The sequence below is a fragment of the Barbus barbus genome, assembly GCF_936440315.1.
Source record: "Barbus barbus genome assembly, chromosome: 5".
In the NCBI taxonomy this organism is placed as follows: Eukaryota; Metazoa; Chordata; class Actinopteri; order Cypriniformes; family Cyprinidae; genus Barbus; species Barbus barbus.
Window position 1 is genome coordinate 2,570,662 of NC_136733.1, and position 26,286 is coordinate 2,596,947.

General features: G+C 33.8%; 1 protein-coding gene across 2 annotated transcripts in view; it reads right to left on the bottom strand.

Annotated features, from left to right (window-relative positions):
• Window positions 1–19,730: 19,730 nt before the first annotated feature.
• The window catches only part of LOC306869698 (pre-B-cell leukemia transcription factor 1-like), a 51,242-nt gene continuing 44,686 nt past the window's right edge, over window positions 19,731–26,286 (bottom strand). The window contains exons 7-11 of one of the 2 annotated variants that reach the window (XM_079416570.1): window positions 25,569–25,734; window positions 25,038–25,115; window positions 24,348–24,457; window positions 23,852–23,941; window positions 19,731–21,395 (exon numbers count right to left, since the gene is read on the bottom strand). In XM_079416570.1, the coding sequence (XP_079272696.1) occupies window positions 21,303–21,395; window positions 23,852–23,941; window positions 24,348–24,457; window positions 25,038–25,115; window positions 25,569–25,734 (537 nt within the window). In that variant the 3' untranslated portion in view covers window positions 19,731–21,302. The remainder of the gene's footprint in view (window positions 21,396–23,851; window positions 23,942–24,347; window positions 24,458–25,037; window positions 25,116–25,568; window positions 25,735–26,286) is intronic. The other variant, XM_079416571.1, reaches the window with a different exon arrangement.

Consider the following 26,286-nt stretch of genomic DNA (forward strand, 5'->3'; position numbering starts at 1 on the left):
CAGAAGCTGTGGTGTGTATATGTAGTGTTTTCACTGTCCAGTTGGTGTGTAGGTTGTGTAGGTACACATGATTGTGAGTGATGTTGGCAGAGAGGAATATTTTCTGTGAATCATGACTTGACCGTGATTTATTGTACAATTGTAGAAGACTTACATGTAAGTATAAAGCATTCAAGTCATATGGACTACTTTAAAGTTGCTTTTTTTTTTTTTTTTTGGAATCTTGACAGATGTGGGAAAGAACTGTGTGAAGGTTCCTCCAAAGAAATAACAGCATACGAGTTTGAACAACAGGTGATGGGTGAGTACATTTTAAAATAGAATGAACTAGTGAACTAGTATGGCTAAATTAGTCGCGTGCAGTGACCATGTGATCATAAACATTGTTTTGTCCTTTTACTAAATACCAGTTAGCTAGTTGGATGCTGCTGCTTTATCTGCTTGCATGCATCACGGTGAAGCACACTTTGTGTGAGAGGTTTCTCTCGCTCTGTAATGGGGTTATCAATCACACCTCCGGTGTCTGGCTCAGAGAGGTCAGAGGTCATTGCAGCCCATTGCCAGTGTCGGCTGAACTCTGATCTGGCTTCTTTTTGTGAATGACAGTAAAGGTTTGTCTTATTGTCCACTCTCTAGAGAAGCAATATTCTCTCTCGAGCTGGCGGTGGCCAAACTGGAATATTCTTCCACTTTTGGCATATTGTAAAAATACATAAAGAGACAATTAGGAGAAAATAATTGGTAGTATGTATTAGAATATATATATAGCAATATATAGCATTTTTTCCCAGTGATGAATCATGCAGGAAATTATAGCACTTTTTTGACTCTTCTTGTCCATGCAGAAGATTTTATAATATATTTATGACTATATTGTATTATTGACTATATTATGTTGTATTTGGAAAATCTACAAAACATCCCAATATAATATACATATTTATGGTGGACACACTCTTATTATAAAAAAAAAAAAAAAAGTCGTGACGTATTGTCAAGTATGGTGACCCATACTCGAAATTGGTGCTCTGCGTTTAACCCATCCAAGTGCACACACACAGCAGTGAGTAGTGAACAAATGCACACACACACACACACACACACACACACACCGTGAACACACACCCGGAGCAGTGGGCAGCCATGCTGCAGCGCCCGGGGAGCAATTGGGGGTTCGGTGCCTTGCTCAAGGGCACCTCAGTCGTGGTATTGAGGGTGGAGAGAGCGCTGGACATTCCCTCCTCCCACCTACAATTCCTGCCGGCCGGGGGCTCGAACTCGCAACCTTTCGATTACGAGTCCGACTCTCTAACCATTAGGCCACGACTTCCCCCATTATTATATACAACAAGTAAGCAGTGATCTGTCTCTGAGGCTGATCTGTTATTTGCCATGGGCTCAGAGGTTATTGTACAGCTTCATTCACCCACATTTGACTTTTTCATGCAAGCATTTCTGAAAAGGTCAACAAATCACTTATGATAAGTAATGCCAGTGCTCTATCTTCACATGAAGTATACATTCAGTTCTCTTTCTTAATAAGGACTTTACACGGAAAGAGAGACAGATAGGGAGAGAAGTCTATGATCCACTGAGCTTATCATTCAGTATTCAGAATGCACCAGTATACACTTTCATGTTGCTTAATGCTTAAATATTGTGATATGTAAATAGTATTTGCATGCAGCGGATGTTTTATACACAAAATATTAAGATTTGTCATTGCATTATGCACCAGCTCTGAATGTACCACCACCATTTAAATGTGACTATTAGTCACGGAGTGATAAAATCTGACATCACACATTCAATTGTGAGTGCTATTTCAACAACTTGCACCTGAGACTGAGCACGAAGAGCCATCAACCAGACAAAATGACAGTCCAAACTGAAAATAAATGATAATCTGTGAGGAACGGGAGGGTTGGGTTATGGCTGTCTAACCAAATACTGCCTCACACTTCACTGGCACTAGCATAGAGCACAGCAGGTAAAATGTATTTTTTCCATAAAAATATTGATAAAGATATTAATCTTTACATATGTACATACATACATATATTCCAGGGTTATTATTGTTAACGGAAACTAAAATGAAATCCATTAAACATTTTTATTACTTGAAATAAAATTAATGTTAAATAACATGACAAAAACAATATATATATTATCATATATATATATATATATATATATATATATATTCAACATATATTAATTTAACTTAATTTGATGTAAACTAAAACAGAAATAAATAAATAAACGTATAAACATATACATATAAAAATAACAAAACTTACAATTTACTTAAACTTTAACTCACATTAAAAAAAAAATTATAAAAATTAAAACTGATAGATAATATATGTATGTGTGTGTGTGTGTGTGTGTGTATTCCATGCTTATTATAGTTAACTAAAACTGAAACTAAAATGAAAATAAATCCATAATTTCCATACTAAAATTGGAAATTTTAAAAACCCTAATATTACAAGAAAACACAATGAATTTACTAAAATTGAACTCAAATAAAATGAAGTTCTAAGCATAAACAACTGATATATACTGTATATATATAAAATGATTCAGTCATAAAATCTAGTTTCAGGGTACTTATTATGTGGAGGATATGATCTCCAGGCTGCATACTGAAACTTTTCTTTTTTTCCAAGAAAATGAAGTGATTTTCTCCAGCTGATCTGGTGTGTGAGTTTGGATGGTCTATGTGTCAGCATGCATATAAATGCTTTGAGGTGCTTGACCTTTCATCATGACCATTCTCTGTCTGTTCAGTCCCGCTCACCCCCGAGCGCAAATTCATATGCATTAGGCATTGTGTGGGCCACTGCATTTCAAAATGTCCGGGGCCTGTCAGGTTACAGACTAAAATATGATGTGCTCCATTTCTGTGGAAATGAACCTTGATAACTCTATATGGAAGCAATTTCCAGGCCTACAGGTGGAGGACACATGTTCACATGTTCAAGGAACCTCTTTGATAGAGAGGTTATTGATTAAGCTACATTGTAAATGATTAGCATACTGTATGTTGTGGGTTTTTCCTAATGCATTACATTTTTAGGGGATTTTTTTTTTCTTCTAAATTTCAAATTTTTCCCATATTTTTTCTCACAGTTTCTTCAAAATATGTTGAAATGTAGTTTTAGTTATTGAATTATGTTTCAGTAATATTGAAGTGCATGGGGCAATATCCTGACTTGTGTCAAAAACATATGTAAGTTTAAACCATCTGACCTACATCAGCTGCCGTCTCTTGCTTTCTGACAGTGTGCTAATGCAGTGTGGAGGACATGCGCTCTCTCAAACCAGAGGATTACGCTTCACAAAAGTCCTTTCGTTATGCTGATTACCACATCTTCATTTCCATTCGTTTGCAGATGTGTTATATGGAAACTTCCTTGAAAATGAGAATTTAGCTGTTCTTTCTCCTTCATGCCATACGCACAAGTAATACACTGATCTATATAGCCTATGTGAGAATTCTGATGCTATTTAAATCCATGAGCTTATTTAGTTACTAGACATGCATGTGGATGTATCGAGCAATGCAATAAAATTCCAACCATAATTATGCATATGACTGAATATGGATTAATCAGTCTTTTAGTGCATATTGATTAATCACTAAAAAGGAGATGTGCTGTTACTTTAGTTACTTTAGTACTTAGTGAATGGATATTATTTGGATTTCATTTTTGAATGTTTTAGAGGGTTGCTATGTGGTTTTTAGGGTGGTCTGTTTCAATTAAATAATAATAGTATTTTGGTCTTTAATATGCTATTTATTGAATAAATTATTGATTTATTAATTTAAAGTTACAGTACTATCAGAGCTATGAATGAGTTTTCATTGTAGGAGGTTATAAAAATATTTTTCTGTATTTATTAGAATTCTCTTTCATTTTTCTTGAGATTTTAACACTGAATATTCCAGTTCACAGATGTAATATAAAATGAAACAATTTTTTCAGTTTTTTTATTTCGAGGCTCAACAATTTCACACAACTCATTTTACTTCTCTCTTCAAGATCAAACACAGCAGCTCATAATGATCCTCCTTCAGAGGAAGCATTGGTAATGATTAAAGGACCTTGTTGAGAACATCCTCATAAAACAGAATGAGAGGCTTATGTGAATTCCTCCACTCTTTGTTAACGTTTGGATCCTTGGTTAATGTTTGACACATAATGAGGTGCAGAGCGCAAGCCTATTAATGAGAATATTAGAAACGTTTTTTTGTTTTTTTTTGCGCTGGAAGGAAAGAGCACAAAGATTAATTTGGCCTATGGTTGGTCTGCCTCACTCGTAAATTGTGAAGTTTCCAGTGAGCTCGGATAATGAGCTCTACACACTTGTCAAGTTGCTTGTCATATGCGGTAATTAATGCTGAGGAGGACTCTCCACCATATATACCCAAACAAACTCACAAAAAATTCTGCATTTTATGCTTTTAGTGCATTTAGTGTGAAATTTGAGGTATCTAAAAACAGAGATTTAAAGAAATAGTTCACCCAAAAATGTTAATTTGATGAGAGTTTTCCGGCTCTCAGGCCATTCAAGTTTTAGATGAGTTGACTTCATTATCAGAACAGATTTACTTCCATCACTCGCTCACCAATGGATCCTCTGCAGTGAATGGGTGCCGTCAGAACAAGAGTCCAAACAGCTGATAAAAACATTATAATAATCCACAAGTAAACCACACCACTCCAGTCCATCAATTAACATCTTGTGAAGTGAAAAGCTGCATGTTTTTGAAGTCCTCTATCCATATCCAAATAGTAGTCCTCTATCCAAAATGTTGCTTTCTCCAGTGAAAAAGTCTAAATCAGAAGAGAACAGATCAAGCCAAAACAGTCCCAAACAGCTCTAAACAAATATGTTGGTGGATTGTGATGTGAGAGGAAGACAAGAGAGTGACTTTTTCACTGATTTTAGATTTGTACTGTGGAGCACTGAAGATAGCAATGTGCTGAAACGTCTGCTTGCTCGTGTCCATCTGTTTTTAACTTATGATTTATTCATTTATGATATATTTTGCTCCCTTTGGAGATCCACAACAACTGGTTTCTGGTTTTACCGTATAGACAAAAAACGACATGAGCGTTAATGAAAATGTCTCTTTCTGTGTTCAAGGCTGGTTTTGTAATGACATGAAAGTGAGTAAATTGACAGAATTCTCATTTTTGTCTGAACTATTCTGCAGACTCTTGTATTTCAGAAATATTGCATTTGTTTTAGCATGTACCCTGTACTGCTGTGTAATAATGATTGTGTTACTGTGGCTGCTGTGATTTTACATGATAATTTCCTCTTCTGAGCACATGATAAATCTCTCTGCTCATTTTATTCCTCATAACACTGTTTTCCTGAGAATTTTTGCCATTATAATATACATGTCTAATAGGCGCGCTCACCCTTCTCTACAGCCCATTATCATGGGCGCCATTTATCTCTCTAATGTTTCTTTTGTTTCTACCACAAGTGTTGCCAGGTCAGTCATTTGTTTAGCAAAATAAATGAAGTTTGTTCCTGTGCACCTTTTATTTATAGCTGGAGGAGATGAAACACAGTCTTTCTTGTTTCCTGCAACCGCAGCCCGCTGTTTTTCACGCGAGCCATGAATATTAAAATCATTTGCTTTCTGCAGGTTTGCTGAGTGGGGGGAAATTTATTTTTTACCCCACTACTATGTATTATTCATCGGCGTATGTAAATAATGCATGACTTGTTCCCTGAGAAAATTAACCCTTCCCCTCTGAACCTGCACAGCAGCCAGTCTGTTGATAGGCAATTATGTTCTTCAATTAATGAGGTTATTAATACTGCAATTGGCTTAAAAACTGTCTTGGGGAGCCACCGTTTAGCGTCTTAATTAAAGAGATTAAATATGTGTGTGTGTAGCATGCTTGCAGACAAGATGTAAATATTCAAATGTTATCAATTCCTGCTTATATTTTGTTTTGTAAGTCACTTGGTTATATATAAACAGCACAAAAATGTAGCTGATTCTATAGAAAAATCTAAATGTACTGTAAATAATATAGTGACATTTGGCAATTATGGGAAAAAATGTTTTTGTTAACATACACTCATGCATGCATATTGCATGCAAAAAAAATAGCAATACAATGACTATAGCATGACAATAATAATAATAATAATAAAGTATAAACATGCAAACAAAACTTTGTTTTAGTATTTTATTTATAAAAGTAATTATGATATTGTATTTGCTATTATATAATGGTATTATGTTATTTATGAAATTATTAATGTTGTATATAATATATTTGATATTGTGCATTTTATTTCTAAAAGTTTTGATGCTATTTATTTATGAAGCAATGATTTTAACATTATTTTATCCCATTATCAGTCGAGCTCAAGATATTCTGACGAATGTAACCGAAGAACACGCAGGACGTGGAACATGTATTTTCACATGCAAGCTGTGCTGTTATGCAAATGAAACACCTGTTTGTTCAGAGACGGTAAGGTTGTGATACTTGTACTGTCACCTGGCATGGAAAATTTCTGATTTTTCTCAGATCCAATATGAAGCACTTTACATGCAGATTGAATGATGCTCATCATACAAAGAGTTTTCATCAGTGTGTTGTAATGCAATACTCTAATACAATAAAAAATACATAAAATACGTAAGATACACATTATTGATAACATTTGAATTATATAGATTTTTTTAATCAGTACTCATTTTGGAATGAGTATTCCACATTTCTCTTGCTTTATTTGTCATCTTGTACTGATCTTTTCACTAAGTTTGCTGCCATGAATTGTAGGATTGCCTTCTTTGCAGTTGATACAAGCAATGCTGCTTTAGAATTTGGCCAAAATGAGTTCTCTCAGAAGTACTGTGCAGAGTAAGCAGTATGTCTGTATGCATAGAAATACAGAGATGACCAACAACTTTTGCATAAATAATGTTTTTAATCCTTTTAATCTGGACTCAATATTTGATTAAAATTTAGCAGAATTAAACATTCCTCAAAATGACGCCATGTGATGTGGCAACAATACTGTTTAAAATGAAAACTGCATATATGATTTGCATACTATTTTATATAAAATAGCAGCCAGAGATGGCTAAACAAAGCTTTGTGGATCTGATTATAAAAATAAATAGTACTGCCAGTTTATTTTTTTATTTTATATTATTATTATTATTATTATTATTATTATTTTATGCATTAAGTAGTGTTGGCTAAACTGGTCATACAAATAAATAGCACCGTTGGTTTATATTTAAATTTAATGTAATTTAATTGATTTATTTTATTTTATTTTATTCATTAAGTAGTGATGGCTAATCAATTTAATATCTAATCCAATAGCACTGCTGGGTTTATTTTATTTTGTTTTATTTTATTTCATTTAAAGAAATAAAAGTCATTTTTTTTAAGTTATAGTTGTGGTGGCTGACACTAAATAACACTAAAATATACATTTTAAAAATAAAATGCCTATTTTGACTATGCCTTAGTCCTTCGACTGTTATTTTATAAGCAAAGTTTATTTGTGAAATAAAATTGGGGGGAAAACACTGTATTTTTTAAACTAAATGTCATGCGGTTCTCCAGCTAACGAAGCTTCAGACTTTTTCAAATGTCACAAGGTTTTGGGAAGAAAAAATAAAGCTCTGATGCTTTAATATGAAATGCATTGGCTTTTTTACACAGAATTTGGAGCTGAAACATAACATCACTAGCAACAAGCAGTTTCTAATAGCTTTGATAAGTTAAACATTTCTTGTAACATGGCAATCAAAGAGTTTGAGGACCCAAAACCTAATGAACATAATGTATTCAGTGTAAATCAGTGCAGATACAGTCCCAGTGTGAAACAACAGAATGGGACAATCATCTCTAACTCTCTACATTCCCCATTCATCATCATAATCAAAATCATTAGTTTTACTCACGCTGCCTGACTATTACAAGCACATCTATCTCATCACACAGCTCAGCCCGCGGCTCTTCCAGGAAACACTGAGAAACAGCGGTAAAGACAAACAAGACAAAGGATAATTAAAAGAAAGGCATGTGGGATCAGCCGCTTTTATTGTATTATTGTAAGCTGAAGGTGCCAGCAGAAGAAGCGTTTTATATTGATATACACTGTAAAAAAAAAAGAAAAGTTGAGCCAACTTAAAATTTTAAGGCAACCATGCAGCTTCAGCAGATTTTTGAGTCTTTTCAACTTGTTGTTTTAAGTTTATACAACTAACTAATAACTAAAAGTTAAGAATCTCCTACAAAAATAAGTTGAGAGAACTCAAAAATCTGCTGAAGCTGGTTGCCTTAAAATTTTAAGTTGGCTCAACTTTTTTACAGTGTATATATATACATATATATATATATATATATAGTATACAGCATAAAATATATCCTCAGTCTGTATTAAACTTACTGTATAATGCATACATTTTTTTGTCACCTATCAAGTTATTTATTATGGCTCCTTGGAATACTTCATGTTGTTTGGTTTTGAGCCAGATTCAGACTATTAAAAATAGGAAAATAATTTACATTTGTTCATTTAGTAGACACTCATCCACAAGAGACTTAACAAGCAATTTGTCACTAAGCCAACAATATTCATACTTTGCCAGGTTTATTAGAAAGATAGATTAGGAAACAAGTTAGAGAAGAGTGAAATGCAGAAAGATATTTTTTTGATTAATATAATTGTGTGTTTTAGAGGATGTGTGAATAAAACAGAAAAAAAACAAGGTAAATATTGTTTATATATATATATATATATATATATATTTATTTATTTATTTATTTTTTGTTGTTGTTGTTGTTTGTTTTTTCCTTCTCTCTTGTGCTTATACACAATATTTTTATTTCCAGTCAAGTTGTGATGTACATTTACATTTATGCATTTATCCAAAGCGACTTACATTGCATTCAACACTTTTTACATTTTATCAGCTCTTGCTGATTTGGTCAGTTTACTAACTAACTATATATATATATATAAATCTTTTTAATAACATAATTTTCCCATGAAGAATATCTAAAAAATGCTGGGTCAAAACAACCCAATCTCCATATTTTACCCAGAGCTGGGTTGTATTTAGCCCAGCATTTTTAAGAGTGTAGATAATAAACAAATGAGGCTTCGTTAGTTGTTCATTTTATGACTTTTTCAGGATTCTTTGATGAATAGAAAGCTCAAAAGAACAGCATTTATTTAAAATGCAAATCTTTTGTAAAATTAGACCTCACTTTGTTTTGATCAGTTTATATGCGTCCCTGCTGAATAAAAGTAGTCTCGATCAATCAAAGTCCTACAGAAATATCTACTAAGGAGTTGGGTTTTTTTCTCTTTCAAAAAGTCCGAGGTGCACGTATGAAGAGCCGATGCAAAGCACCTGAGAGGAGCCGTGTTAAAGCTGCTGATGAGCGGCCGTCTGGCTGGAGCAGATGGCGAGCAGTGAAATTTTATGAAACGGTTACGCTGGCAACAGTGATCGCTGAAGTAGCATCTGAAGGGAAGATGGCACATTAGCAGCACTCGCAGGTGCTACAGTCTGCCAGTAATAACAGCGCAGAAAAAAAATCAATTACAAGCAAACGATGAACACCATCCCAGCTGAAACAGAGCTGAAATGAATCAGTGTTTATGACCAACTTGTCCCTAGAAGGCCTTTAAATTTCTCCGAACACACATGAATGCTAATACTGCACTAATTAGCTGCCACTTAGTACTGCAGACCAAAACCACTGCACTGCTGATAGAAACTGTGCGGGTTTAGTGCTTTTGAAAGAAGTCTCTTCTGCTCAACAAGGCTGCATTTATTTGATGAAAAATCAAGTAAAACAATAATAATGTGAAATATCTGTTTTCTATGTGAATATATTTTAAAATGTAATTTATAGCTGTGCTCAAAGCTGTATTTTCAGCATCGTTACTCCAGTCTTCAGTGCCGCGTGATCCTTCAGAAATACTCATTTGCTGCTCAAGAATCTTTTTTTACATTTCATTTATTTTAAATAGAAATCTTTTGTAACATTATAAATACATTTACCATCTTTTGATCAATTTGATGCATCCTAGCTGAATAAAAGTATTAATTTCTTTAAAAAATACAAAATAAATACTGACCCCAAACCTGTCAAAAAAGTTAAGTTTAGTGAATCAAGCCAGGGTTATTTTAACTAAAACTAAACATAAAACCATAAAAATAGCTTAGCTTATAAACTAATACAATAAATGTTAAATAAATAAAATATAAAATAAAATAAACCTAAAATAAAAGGAAATGAAATAAGTCAAATAAAATAGAATAAAACTTATTTCAGCTATCACTGTAAAAAAAAAAAAAAGTTGAGCAAACTTAAAAGTTTAAGGCAACCAGCTTTAGCAGATTTTTGAGTTTTCTCAACTTGTTGTTTTAAGTTTATACAACAAAAAGTTGAGAAAACTCAAAAATCTGCTGAAGCTGGTTGCCTTAAACTTAACAGTGTTGCCAATTAAGGCAACATTTCTCAATTTCATTTCATTTAAACTGATAACATTTTACAATAAGTTCTCATTTGTTAAGATTAATAAATGCACACATTATTTAAAAATGCACAATATTTTTTTAGAGCATTTTTTAACAACAAGGTAATAAAAGGTTTCGTATTATCACACAGTACATTAACAAATACAAAAATAACACTGATTTCAGCGATGAGACAAAAATACTTAATTCCAATTTGGATTTATTTGAATTTGTGAATTTGCTAGAATGAGTCATCAGAACTGTTTTTATGTGCTCTTTTTTGGACAGAATTTATCATTTTCTGCTCCACAGCTTTGAAACAACAATAGGGTGAGTAAATTAATTTACATTTTTTTGATTAGGCATGGCCTCTGTGGTCTGTTTGTTTGTTTGTTTTGGTAAACAGTATGGCTATTAGGACCAACCCAGCTGTAAATCCATTCTGGTTTAAGCTGCACTCTTAAAAATTAAGCTTCTTTATTGGTATTGATGGTTCCATGAAGAACCTTTAACATCCATGGAACCTTTCCATTCCACAAAAGGTTCATTGTACTGAAAAAGATTTAACTTCTTTTGATTTTTCAAATGTTATTCACATTAAGAAAAAAAAAAAGTTTTGGTTCTTTGAAAACGAAAGGTTCTTTGAGGAACAAAAAATGGTTCTTCTATGGCAAAAACGGCCTTTTGGATCCTGCATTCTTAAGAGTGTGTTCTTATGACAAGGATAGTATCTATAAGAATAAGACTTTGCTAAAAATACATTTTCAAGCTATTCCTGAAACTGAAACTAAATCTCATATTTTGTCTGTATATATCTCATATTAATCTTTTCACCAGCCTCGCAAAGTCATTGTTTTGGCAATCATCTTCATCTTCCTCTTCAGGATATTGAAGCTAAAGAATGGCCTTGAGCGCCGTCTTACCGGCAGATGCTGATCGTATCATTTCTGGGGCCGTTTTTCTCTTGGCGGACCAGGAGCCACTGGCCATCTTTATCCCTGATGAGTTTCACAGGGCAGTTCTGCTCAGCGGTGAATGATTGGATCTTCTTCCGTGGGATCCGCTGGTCATTCATTCCTGGTCTTCATCCCCAGAGGAAACCAGCAGAAAGATCCAGTACAAATGAGGGGTCAAGTGGAGGTCAGTGTAAATCGCTAATCAAATGCCCTTTGCCACTGTATGTTCAATAAATCAGGGTTACTATAACTAAAATTAAAAGAGAAATAAAACAAACATTAACTGAAATAAAATAAAATATAAAAATCTTAAACTTTTTTTTTTTTTCAGCTAGTTACCAAGGCATCATTTGTCATTTAGTTTAACTTAAAATATTAAAATCAACGTTAACTGAAATAAAATAAAATATAAAAAGAAATGATCAGGTGTGACCAAATTCAGGGTTTTTATCATTAAATAAAATTAAAACTAAAACCATTAAAAAACATTATCGTTACTTGAAATAAAATAAACGTAATCTGAATGAAATACAAAAATCTTGCATCATTCATCATTCATCATTCTCCAATGCATCATTTCTCAAAAAAATCATAAAACCTTGAAATAAAATAAATGTTAACTGAAATTAAATAAAATATAAAAAGAAATAATAAAACATTCATAAAATCAGGGTTATTATAATTAAATACATTTAAATTTAAAATCATAAAAAGAACAAAAAAAAAAAACTTTTGTTACTTGAAATAAAATAAACATTAACTTAAACTTAAACATATTTTATTTCAGCTAGTTCTGGCATCATTTCTCACCTTAAGTTTAACTTGAAATATTAAAACAACTGAAACTAAAATTTCAATAACAATTTCAAAATAACTTGAACTAAAATATACATTAACTGAAATAAAGAAATTATCAGACATGATTAAAATCAGGGTTATTAATATTATAAAAATTTAACTAAAATTGCTAATACTTTGACAAATCAAATTGAAAAAATATAAAAATAAAGACTAATTCAAAATATAAAAAAAAAAGTATAGAAGTAAATCAATGAATCTAAGATGTGTGGTGTAAAAAATGAGCTACAGGCAGCTAAACATTGCAGCGCATGCTGTGATCATGGTTTTACCTCATTATACAGTAACCAATTATGAAGATATTGGTCCATTTGTTGAGAACTATATCATCATTCACAGTTCTATCTGTACAGTTAGCTTGTTGATGATTCTGGATTTTCCGTTAAATACATGCTCTTTTGGTGTATAAACCATACAAAATGCTCGAAATGGTTATTGCACTACTATGTGCATGACTTTAACATTAAAACAAGGTGATTTTGCTTTTGTGGGACAAAAAGCATTCCTGTCGCAGCAGGTAAAAAAAAAAAACCCTAGCAAGGGGAACATAGCATTAGCACTAGTCAGTCTTATTAGTTTTTTTTTTTTTTTTCATCAACTAGTCAAATGTGTTCATTAAACTTTAATCATTACTGCTTGCTATGGCGATATGACAATATAAATGTCGGCGATGATATAAAGTGTAAATCGATTGAACTTTTTCTATATCGTTTATATATCGTCGTGGTATGCAAATATATCTGTAGAGCTTCTAGTGGGCAGGAGCTATTGACATATCAGAGTGATGAAGAAACATGGATAAATGAGTAATAAGCAGCTTTCTGTGTGAGTGTACCCCAAGACAAATATAACTATAATGCTAATAATAAAGAATATATATATATATATTTTTAAATTGGGCATACTCACACTAGGCACAGATACCTTGTACTAAAGCTCAAGCACGATTGTCCTTTCGCTAACAGACAGATATCACAGGATTACAACCCGAATTCCGAAAATGTTGGGATGTTTTTTTAAATTTGAATAAAATGAAAACTAAAAGACTTTCAAAAAAATTGAGAAATAGAACATAAAAATTAAATTGAGAAATTTTACACTTTTATCCACTAAATGAGCTCATTTCAAATTTGATGCCTGCTACAGGTCGTAAAAAAGTTAGCACGGGGGCAACAAAGGGCTGAAAAAGCAATACATTTTGAAAAGATTTAGCTGGGAGAACATCTAGCAACTAATTAAGGTAATTGACATCAGGTCTGTAACATGATTAGCTATAAAAGGGATGTCTTAGAGAGGCAGAGTCTCTCAGAAGAAAAAATGGGCAGAGGCTCTCCAATCTGTAAAAGAGTGCGTAAAAAGATTGTGGAATGCTTTAAAAACAACGTTCCTCAATGTCAAGTTTCAAAGGCTTTGCAAATCTCATCATCTACAGTGCATAACATCATCAAAAGATTCAGAAAAACTGGAGAAATCTCTGTGCGTAACGGACAAGGCCAAAGACCTTTGTTGGATGCCAGTGGTCTTCGGGCCCTCAGACGACACTGCATCACTCATCAGCATGATTCTGTCATTGACATTACTAAATGGGCCCAGGAATACTTCCAGAAACCACTGTCGGTAAACACAATCCACCGTGTCATCTGCATATGCCAACTAAAGCGCTATCATACAAAAAGGAAGCCATATGTGAACATGGTCCAGATGTGCCATCATGTCCTGTGGGCCGAGGCTCATTTAAAATGGACTGTTTCAAAGTTGAAAAATTTTCTATGGTCAGACGAGTCCAAATTTGACATTCTTATTGGAAATTACGGACGCTTGCATGTTTTGGAAGGCACTATGAATGCTGAAAGGTATAGAAATGTTTTAGAGCAACATATGCTCCCCTCCAGACGACAATGCAAAACCACATACTGCAGCTATTACAACACCATGGCTTCGTAGTAGAAGAGCCGGGTCTGGCCTGCCTGCAGTCCAGATCTTTCACCTATAGAGAACATTTGGCGCATCATTAAACAAAAAACACGTCAAAGATGACCACGAACTCTTCAGCTGCTGGAAACCTATATCAGGTAAGAATGGGACCAAATTCCAACACTAAAACTCCAGAGACTCATAACCTCAATGCCCAGACGTCATCAAACTGTTTTGAAAAGAGAGGAGATGCTACACCGTGGTAAACATGCCCCCATCCCAACTATTTTGAGACCTGTAGCAGGCATCAAATTTTAAATGAGCTCATTTTGTGCATAAAATTGTAACATTTCTCAGTTTAAACATTTGTTATGTTATCTATGTTCTATTGTGAATAAAATATTGGCTCATGCAATTTGAAATTCTTTTAGTTTTCATTCGGGTTGTATTACAGAGGCAGCTAAGTAATAATGGTGGAATTGGCAGTTTTATTCGCAAACTACAACACCTGTTCATCAGTAAGATGAAAACCAGACCCATTGTAAATCTAAATGTGCTCTAATGAAATTAATTGAAAAGTGTGATATCCAAGTAGTTATAAAGATTTTTGCTGTCATAATGATAACAATAGCACATACAAAAATGTTACCCTGGGCCACAAAACCTGTCTAAAGTGTCAATTTTTCAAAATTGAGATTTATACATTATCTGAAAGTTGAATAAATAAGCTTTCCATTGATGTATGGTTTGTTAGGATAGGACAATATTTGGATGAAATACAACTATTTGAAAATCTGGAATCTGAGGGTGCAAAAAAAATCAAAATATTGAGAAAATCGTCTTTAAAGTTGTCCAAATGACATTCTTAGCAATGCATATTACTAATCAAAAATTAAGTTTTGATATATTTACTGTAAGAAATTTACCAATTACCTTCATGGAAAAGGATCTTTACTTAATATCCTAATGATTTTTGGCATAAAAAGAAAAATCGATCATTTTGACCCACACAATGTATTTTTGGCTATTACTATACCCCAGTGACTTAAGACTGGTTTTGTGGTCCAGGGTCACAAATAGTGAATTAACTGTTCCATGCTCCAGTGCGGTTAGTGGTCACACTACATATACTACCCGAACCACCTCTCCAAGCAGCCAGGGCATGGTTAAACGAACTGTACTGGACATTGTACAGAGCAGTCACACTTGTGAAATGAACTGGACTTTGGGGGTCAATCGTGCTCAGGCACGGATCAGATCCCCCTAGTGTGAGTACATCCTAAATCTAAGTGAATAGCAGATAGCACACCACAACTATAAGCATAACAGCACAAAATTTATGAATAATAAAAACATTGACAGCCAATCGGAATAATTTCTGCTTTAAAGAGCTTGAGCATTTAAAGTGACAGATGACACAACTGCATTGTATACTTAGAATACACTAATATAGTTATCTTTATAATTATCGTTCTTGGTGTAAACAGGCCTTAATAGTGTTACTTCACTGGAGGGCCAATTTCAAATGTATTTTGTGTATTTTCAAAATACAAAATACTGTATTTGTATTTAAATAAATTTTTCCACACAGTATTTTTATTTTAAGTACATTTAGATGTATTTGTGCCCATCTCTGCATGTAGTGAAATAACACAGATTGAGTTGACATGGCTCGAGTCGTCCCACACCCCGAGCAAATCCCCACCGCTCTCCTGGAACGCTGCTGATTAACATAATCAGATGGTATTAATTATTCAGGAGGTGTGGTGCGCCGCTCCAGGGGTCAGGCTTTTGCTCCGTCTAATAACCCGTGTTTAATATTAACGAGGCAGACAGGCGGTGTGATTTGCATAGCCTTTATGATGCCTGCTGGCTGCAGAGCTGCTTTCCCTTACAATTCAGGCTTATTTTCCACTCTCCATTTTTATCGTCTGCCACTGTCTTAGAAATGTAACAGGACACGTTTTCTTTGGATTTGAGGAATATAAATTTCAGCAGCAGTAATATTAATAGTGATGCTCTCCTTAGCAGACGTGGCTGAGTTGTTAGTGAACATCATCATATAAACGTTGCATGCTTCTGATGGCTACGAAAGCCTTTGGTGTCTTTAACCTCAGACACCTTCACCTTAATTTCCTTAATATATGATGCTGATTCTTATAGCTCACAGGTAAAGTAAAAAACGCCTGGTTTTTGTTTACTTTTAATGGTGTCACAAGCAGCATGGTGAGCACTAATGAGCAGCTTCTCCCAGAGTCTGTGTCCTCAGGCTGGAGTGTGTGTGTGTGTGTGTGTGTGTGTGTGTGTGTGTGTGTGTAGCATCTCTATTACACAGAGACTTGAATCTTTCAGTAGCCACAGGGTTGGTTAGATAATCTGCTAGTTTTTTGACTGTACACAAGGTGATCGGATCACTAGTGACATGTCTAGCAGTGTAGGTATTATACATATTAAATAGTATTAATATTTCACAAATATTAATATTAAAAACCTTAAAACAAGATATATGCAAATAAGATATCTATATTATTGTTTACCTCACAAAATGTTGTTCTATTTTTTTCCCTTCTGTTTGTCCTTTGTCCTGTTAGTTGTAGTGTTTCATAGTTTATTTGTTTTTTTTTAATGATAATAACCCTGATTTTGTTTCAAGATCTTATTTCAGTTTTAGTTATTTTAATATTTCAAGTTAAATTTCTCAGGTTCTTCTAGTATTGTCGATATTGTTATCTTGTGCCATTATTACATTTGAAACCTTTGAAATGATGATTATTATTATATATTCAAAACTAAAATTAATTTGTGACCATTTTTATTTGATTTCAGTTCGTTTTTGAAAATGTATTGTTTTTTTAAAGAATATTTTTATGTTATATTACTCTATATTATATTACACTATTTAAAAAAGTAGTGCACCATTAACCCTAAAACACAATGCAATGAAGTGCAAAATTCAAAATACAGGTAAAACATCTGTTAAAATCCTCCATATTAATACATTGTGCCCTATTTTTTACAGGTTTTTTTTTTTTTTTACTTCAGTAACTGTTTACTACACTGTAAAAAATGACTGTGAATTTAACGGTAAAAAACTGTGAAAATGCTACAGTAAAAATCTGTAAAATGGTTCTTACTGTAAGTTCCTGTAAAATTTACAGGGAAAAACCGTAAACTGAAGTTCCCAGAATTTCCTGCATTGCATTTAAAATTTTGTTTGAATTTGATGTTTTTTCTTTGAAATAACTATGTTTCTTAGTTTTTTTTCTTATCAGTTATGTTTAATAGGGTTGTATGTTACATCTAATGTTGTTAAATTTAGGTATATTGCATATTTCAGTTTAATGAGTCTCACCATGATGGTGTTTAGTGATTGTGTGAATGACACTGTGCACCTCCTATATATGTTAATATTTAAAAGCTGCTTGTGATGGGCTTTGGCTCATCATGTGACTTTCTCATCACCACCTGCATTTGGTGGATATCAGTGTATTTCAAAGATACAAAACAGATTTCAGTACTTCAATAGGTTGGTATATTAACATTATGTCAGGTAATGTAATTACGGTATTTAAATGTAAATGTAAAACCGTATAACCTAAAATGTTGTTACCGTATTTTTTTACGGTAGAATTCCGGCAACCACAGCTGCCAGTTTTTTTACCGTAAATTTTACGGATTTTTTTTACAGTGTACAGTGGCCAACTACTTTTCCAAAGAGTAGCTAATTTTAATGTTAGACAGTTCATAACTCATTTTAATTCCTTAATTTTTCTGTGTCAACTGTGATATTCAACAAGATTTTTTTTTTTTTATTTACTAGTGTGGTTAAAAGTGTCTCAACAGGACAGGTGGATGGAAATACAAAGTAAACCGAGTCAGTTTTGTTATTATGTTGACTATGCTAGCTGTGGTTTTGCGGTATTTTCCCCAACACTGCTGTGTAGTAAATTTAGCTCAAATGTAGTCCTCTACTGGCAAAAGGTTATTTTTCTGCTTGTCAAAACTGACACACATAATTTCGCGAAAGCAACAACTTGAGCTCAATTCACGTCACAGACAAACACATCTTTCACCCTAAATAGGCTGTTGAATTGCAATTAAGCTGCACAAAGGATCATACGCGGTGGACGTTTCATCAATAGGCAATTCCAGCCTCCTCTGCTGTTTTGATCTCTCTAAGCCGCGAGCGCTCGGGAATTTTTCATTGAAACTTCTCTCATTAATGAAGCATTTCTGCCTGACCTCTCGTCTTCAGCCCTCAGCCCTTTAACTGACAGCGGAGGGTAAATAAATAATTAAAGGGCATTTTGCTGCTGTCAGTGAGATTGCATATTGCACCATTGACATTTTGAAAACAAATCTCAGATTCATGAGCTATCACTGTGAGGGATCGGCAGAGGCTATTAGTTCGACTGGCAGAAATAGACGTGAGATCGTGAAATATCGTCCTGTAATCTCACTGATTTATGAGCGTGTGTTGCCCCTTCATCGAGAACCACCACAGATTTATTGCCACTCAGGTGGAATTATTAATGAAGCTCCGTTTGCCAAAGCTGACGATGCCATCTGTGTGTGTGGAGGTTTAGAGATGCTAACTAATCAAACTGAACTCAACACAAGCTTTTCAAATACTTTCGTCTTTGTTTAATCACTTTGTACTTCTTTTTAGGTTTTGCGAGCATCACTAGGCCTATTGCTATTGTTCTTATTGTTTTGTCACATTTTATCACAGGGATTTGCACAAACCATAATATTAAGTATTAAACTTTGCAGCATAACTTCTATTTCTGACTTAAGTCATGTGGCTAGTTAAGGAGACATGTAGGCTTCTATTTTTACTTTCCCCAAGTGCTTCTGTCTGGCAGATGATGAAAACAGACTTTCTAGCTGTATCTAACTACCTAAGAACAAAGAAGAATTACAGAAAGCACCATTCAGATATTATTCAGTAAATGTAAAAATCTAGTTTAGTTTATAATCTGAATCTGTTGCATTTGTTTATGCATAGCACCTGTGCATTGACCATGCCTGCGTCCTGGTCACATACCTCTACAGTGCACTATGCTTTTTGGTGTACAACCCCCCCCCCCCCCCCCCACACACACACACACACACACACACAAAAAAACAAAACAAAACAACCTTTTTGATGTTTTCGAAAGAAGGCTGTTTTGCTCACCAAGGCTGCGTTTATTTGATCAAAAATACTATAAAAACTATTAAAAATATTATTACAGTTTAAAATGATGGCTTTTTTTAATATAACAGTGTAAAAATGAACAACATTTGACAGGTAATGTAGATATTAAAAATGATAGCTGATATTAATTCTGGTTTATTTCTCACTGGAGGGTTTAGCTGTCAACATGTTTGGTTAGATGACGTAACTACACCATCTTGCTGCAAAAAAGCATCTGTCTCCATTTACACCATTCAAAGCAAACCAATTGATATTCCTTTAGATGTTTTACCTGATTCTTATTAGATTAGGACAAGAAAAAGTTTTAAGGCAAGACATGACAGTACTTATAAAGACGTTATTGAAGCAAAGCAGCCTAAAACGAAATAAAAAAATTCAAATTAAAATAAATACGATAGTTTTGCCTAAGATTCAGTCTCATTGAATCTGGAAGTAATTGCTCACAGGGCGAGGAGATAAATGACAGCTGCTGACATACACTAAAAAAATTAAATACATATGAACATCAAACAAAGACAATGTCATTTGAAATGCTTTAACAAGACAGAAAACCTCTGTGTCAGTCAGTGTTAAATATGAATGGGGAAAAAAACACTAAAAATGAGCATCCAATTAATTGTTATGCACGAGCCGGTAAGAATTTCAAAATGTTTATTGAAACTTTTTTGGGGGGCCAGAAACACAAGTATTTCCTTTATCAAAAACTAATAACATTTTATTCTTCATAGAGTTGCTCAGTGTAAATTCTGTTAATACATTAGAACACTTTTTAAATATTACAACCTCTCAAAACGGCATTGCAAATGATAAACTACCCAAATGAAGTGATGAATATAAAATTAAAGCAAAGTAATCAGTATAGCCTGTCATACAGAGCATGAATGAAGAATTCAAATGTATCGAGAATAACATTCAAAAAGCTTTTTTATGTATAGATACAGTATGTGTGCTGATTATGTCTAGTCGCTTATATGGCATTATCAAAAAAAAAAATTGGTTTGCATTATCTTCCTGTTAACAGCAATGCTAAGTAGGAGATGTTATAAAATAATTTGATAAATTATGTAAGCCTTTGTCACGGCAATAGATGAACAAAAGATCTCAGAAGTAAATTTTCCATGCAATTTCTCCATAGACATTGAATTTTTAAACCAATCTTGACCTGGACAAAAAAAAAAAAAAAAAACTATTCGGCTCCACAGAAGCATGTAAAATCGCTTCATACAGTACACATCTTCAACAGTTTGTACATTATTACCAAAAATCAATTTCTTTATGGAGATTATCAATGGTATTTTACTTCTGGAACCCTACATACACATATGAATCTGAATATGCATGACTGCAGTGTTCATTTTTCATATGTAATCATTTGTTAAAGTCTTGTTAAAATCAAAATGCCAGTGATATTTATGATGAATAACATGAATGCTCAAGTTAAATTGTTAAAAATACAATTTAAAAATCAATGTTGTTGATCTGTACGAGAAAAATCGGCTTTAAGAATGAACATACTGTACTGTGCAATAAGACAGTGTTACAAGTAAATTTAAATCATGATATTTTTTAAAACCTATTCCATGATGTTCACAGAGATTATGACAAAAGCATCCCTTGTTTCCACAATCGTACATGTTGGACATATTTATTGAGGTATCACCAGTTTTGGAAAGAAAGCTGGTACCGTCAATCCTCTCGGTTGATTTTTGCAACATGGTGCTGTTTTGGTCAAAGTAAGCAGTTTTGAGTCTGTTTCATTGTCACGCTCATCTCTCTGAGTTCTTTTCTGAGATTTTGTTGGGTGCTGTAGGTTGTCCTGTGGGTTAGTTAAGGATCAGTTAGAGGTATCCGAGTGAACGCTGTTTGCTCCCTCTATAGGAGACGTCACAGAAGATGGAGTGACAGCATCGTGCCAGCCTCCGTTACCCTGGAAAGAGACACAGAAAAGACCACGTTCAATTAAAGTCAGAATGGAAACATTAGCTGGTATTGGTTTTTGAGAGCAAGATCAGATAAGACACTCTGTTTGTATCCTTTTTATATAAGCTGTTGAAACAAAATCCATCTTAAACCAGTCTGGTCTGGTCTATTCATATGGTTTTAGATGCTTTATTTGTCAGCTGGGAAACCAGCTTAAATCAAGCACATCATGCAACCATCATTTGCTGGATTAAGTTTTTTTGTTTTTATAAGGTGGAAAAGATTTATCTTACTTGTGGAAATAAATTAGATATATAATTAAATTTATTTTAATTTTTCTTAAGTGTAAACACTCAAAAGGCCTATTCTTTACTGACAGATTTTTTTGTCTGTTTGTATCCATTCTATCTTAAATGTTGTTTGCATCGCTGAAACAAAATCCATCTTAAACCAGCCTGGTCTGGTTAGGCTGGTCTGTTCATATGGTTTTAGATGCTTTTTGGATATTTGTCAGCTGGGAAACCACCTTAAACCAGACAAAACCAGCATATGCTGGATTATATTTTTGTTTGTTTGAGTGAAAAAATACTTATTTTAGTTGTGGAAATGAATTAGATACATATTAATTTCATTTAATCTTTGTTCAGGTTACGTAAGTGTAAACATTCAGGTCATATTTGTTATTTTTACTCTAACTCAACTCAACTATTATTAATTAGTTTACATATCCTGGTTGGAAAGAGTCAACTACAACATTAGCTAGATTTCTACACTGAAAATATGGGTTGCAAACAGAATACACTGCAAAAGTCCTATTCTTAGTATTTTGGTCTTGTATTTTTATAATTAATATGTCTTACTGACAGATTTTTTTTAGCTCTGTTTGTATCCATTTGATCTAAACTGTTGTTTGCCATGCTGAAACCAAATCCATCCTGGTCTGCGTTTTGGACACTTGACAGCTGGTTTTTGGACACTTGACAGCTGTTACCAGGTAAGACCAACAAATAATCATTAGCTGGATTAAGCTGTTTGTTTGTTTTTACAAGGCCAAAAAATATGTCTAATCTTACTCATTTAAAATTTAAATTTGATTAATTTTTTGTTATAATTATTATAATTATCTATATATCAATTATATATTATAACAATATATATTATATATATAAAATATATATTATAACAATATATCAATATATATACCACTTTCACTTTCACTTTCATTAACAGTTATTTAACATACCCTTGAAAGAGTCAACTAGCTAGATTTTTTACATTGAAAATGTAGAGTGAAAATAATATACACTGCAAAACGTAATTTTTAAAAAGATTTCTTGTCTTATTTCAAGACATTTTTATTATTATTATTATTATTATTTTTATTAATAATTTATTTTACTGCACTGGAAGATTTTTACACTTATTTGTATTACTTGTTTATACTTAAAACAAGTAAAAAAAAAATCTGCCAAAACTGCCAGACAAAAAAAAACAATCATATTACCAAGTCTCGAATTAATTTGAAAACCCATCTAAAAAAAAAATGATACAGTATTATGTACATTTATCTCATTTTTAGATACATTTTAACTGGAAAACAACACTTATTCAAAGAAACTGGTTCAGATATCATTGTTTTTGAAGTGTGGCTAACATTATGTGACGGTTGTGTAAATGTTAAGATTAAATGTTAGTAAGTATCCATGACATCTGAAGCTATTGGCACTGCCCTTTACTTCTCTTTGTGATATGATTGTTTTCAGTATTAGAGAGTCGACATGCTGCCTCAGTAGATAAATGAACCTTTAGCGCTGTGACTCCAGATCGACTCCGTTATAAAGCGTGTCTTATCAGACCTCATCTGGGAAGACGCTATTCGCAACTCTACAAAGCTGCAGGCAATTCCAGTTTCATATTTTATTATAGTGATAAGGAAATGGACTGCAAATTCTCTCAGAGAGAGAGAGAGAGTGAGAGCGTGGTTCAATAAGAAGGCAGATATATACTGCCAAGAGCCGTGCATGTCGTTGTGTTATTAAATGCATTTTGGAAAATGGAACGCATTTGCTTTCTATCCCAGCAAACAGCCCTGTGTGCATGTGTGAATATTAATATGGATCCATACGTTTATCTTTGCCTTTTCACAGAAGCGCATCACCTCTCCCAGACTTAATCTCAGCTGTCGTCTTTGTCGGCTCATGGAGCGACGGTTTGATCACACAACATCTGTCTGAATGACTCCAGGAGACCTGTTGCGAAGAGATTATTCCTTCCCACCACATGAGATGGCATGTGTGTGTGTGTGTATTGCATATGTGTGTCAGTAATACTTTTGCACCAGAGCTTTTGGTGTGGATTTGAGTCTGTTTGACATCAGAATTTAGTTGAAAGCGTCCAAGCACTCACATCTGTGATTCTGGCAAAAAAAATGAGTTTTTTTTCTCTGTCTCTTTTTGAACTCACGTTCAAGCCAAGAGGGCTGTACAGTGGGTTTCCCCGCAGACCGTCACTGTAACCCAACGACTGACCGATGGCATGACGTATGGATTCTCCCTGCAGAGAGAAAGACAGGAGAGTCAGCGTGAGAGAGTCATAAACCACTGTACACCATTAAAACCATATTTATAGTAATAAGAAATGTTTGAGCAGCAAATCAGCATATTAGAATGATTTCTGAAGGATCATGGCACACTGAAGACTAGAGTAATGAAGCTGAAAATCTAGCTTTGCATCACAGGAATTAATTACATTTTACAATATATTACAATAGAAAACATTTATTTCAAATTGTAGTAATATTTCACAGTATTACTGTTTTTACTGTATTTTGGATCAAATAAATGCGGCCTTGGTGAGCAGAAGAGATGGGTTTCAAAAAAAGTAATTTTATCTATTGTTATTGTTTATATATTTTGTATATATATTATATATATTGTGTCTTGGCTGGTGTGTGTGATACCTGTGTCTGTCCTGTGTTTGGGACCTGGGCCGGCTGGTAGGATCCGTTTAGACCGGACATGCTCATAAACATGTCTCCTGAACCTGGCAAACTATACGAACCTGAAGAACCTGCAGTGCAGAGACATGGAGAGAAACAGAAACAGTCTGTGAACATGATCAGTGATGTTAGGTTTGAGAAAAACTGCATTATTTGTTTGCAGATGCCACTTGCTTTGATATTTTTATCTGTGATGTAAAGGAATTCAGACATTTGAAATGTGACATGCCTGTTAAAATAATTATCCAAACGTTCTTTTGGGCCACTGTATATGCACATACATAAACACACAAAGTTGAACAGTGAGGGAGAGTTGAATGGGAAGAACAGCACACAGACAGAGGAAGTTAACTGTAATTCTAACAAGTCATCACAGGAAGTGTACAAGTCCAGGGCTATTATAGTAAATGAAAATTAAAACCACACATAAAATAAAATAGTTTACTTTTAAAGTGAATGTGATATATAAAAACACTGAAACTAAAACTGAATTTAAAAATAATAAAAATAATTTAGACATTAAGAAAACTGACAAATAAAAATGACAAAAACACACAAAATTACTAAAAATGAAAATAGAAAAATTCAAAATATGAATAAAACTATAATAGCATCTCAAATGACACTAAAACACTAAACATCATAACATACCAGTGAACATGTTGCTTAACAGATTATTTTTATCTTCTGCCACATCCAACTGAAAGTCTTCATCTTTCATCTGAAAGCCTGTAGAAAAAATGACAGTACTGAACTTGCTTAAACTCTTTTAAGTACTTATTTCCAAAATGCATATTCATGGCCAAATAATCACTCTAGATCAACTCGATCTCCAATATAAGGGAGACCGGGGCTAGTTGTCACACTTTTTATTCTTACATCTACATTTGCAAACTGGAATTGTCAACGTTATTACCAAGTAAACATGATACAGTTAATTTAACACCCCTATATGTCCCCTATAGCAGGACATGTTGTCACAATGGGTTACTTAGGTAATTTCCCTGATGACGATTGGCTATTAATTTAAGAATAATAACTGTTTTGGGTGACAAATGTTGATATTTGAAACCAGTGCTGAAGCAAACCGGTATCTGTGCTATTGGACTCAAAACATCATAGTTGTAGAGATATAGCCTTTGTGACAACTAGCCCTGGTGGTCTCGTCTATAGTGTGTGTACCAGAGCTGGGCGTTGCGGGCGAGTTGGTCTGGCTGTTCTGTACAGCGGCCGCCACAGCCTGAGTCGCCGTCACTGCCGTCTTCGCTGCGTACAGATTCGCCTCTTCCTGGAATTTACCGATGTTCTTCTTATAGCGAATGCGTTTATTACCAAACCAGTTCGAAACCTGAGAGAGAGAGAGAGAGAGAGAGAGAGAGAGGTAAATGAGGATATATTATAAAAAAAATTATGTTATACTTCATACAACCCGAATTCCGGAAATGTTGGGACATTTCTTAAATTTGAATAAAATGAAAACTAAAAGACTTTCAAATCACATGAGCCAATATTTTATTCACAACAGAACATAAAGAACAAATGTTTAAACTGAGAAATTTTACACTTTTATCCATTAAATGAGCTCATTTCACATTTGATGCCTGCTACAGGTCTCAAAAACGTTGGCACGGGGGCAAAAAATTCAGCTGGGAGAACATCTAGCAACTAATTAAGTTAATTGACATCAGGTCTGTAACATGATTAGCTATAAAAGGGATGTTTTAGAGAGGCAGAGTCTCTCAGAAATAAAGATGGGCAGAGGCTCCCAATCTGTGAAAGAGTGCGTAAAAAGATTGTGGAATACTTTAAAAACAATGGTCCTCAACGTCAAATTGCAAAGGCTTTGCAAATCTCATTATCTACAGTGCATAACATCATCAAAAGATTCAGAGAAACTAGA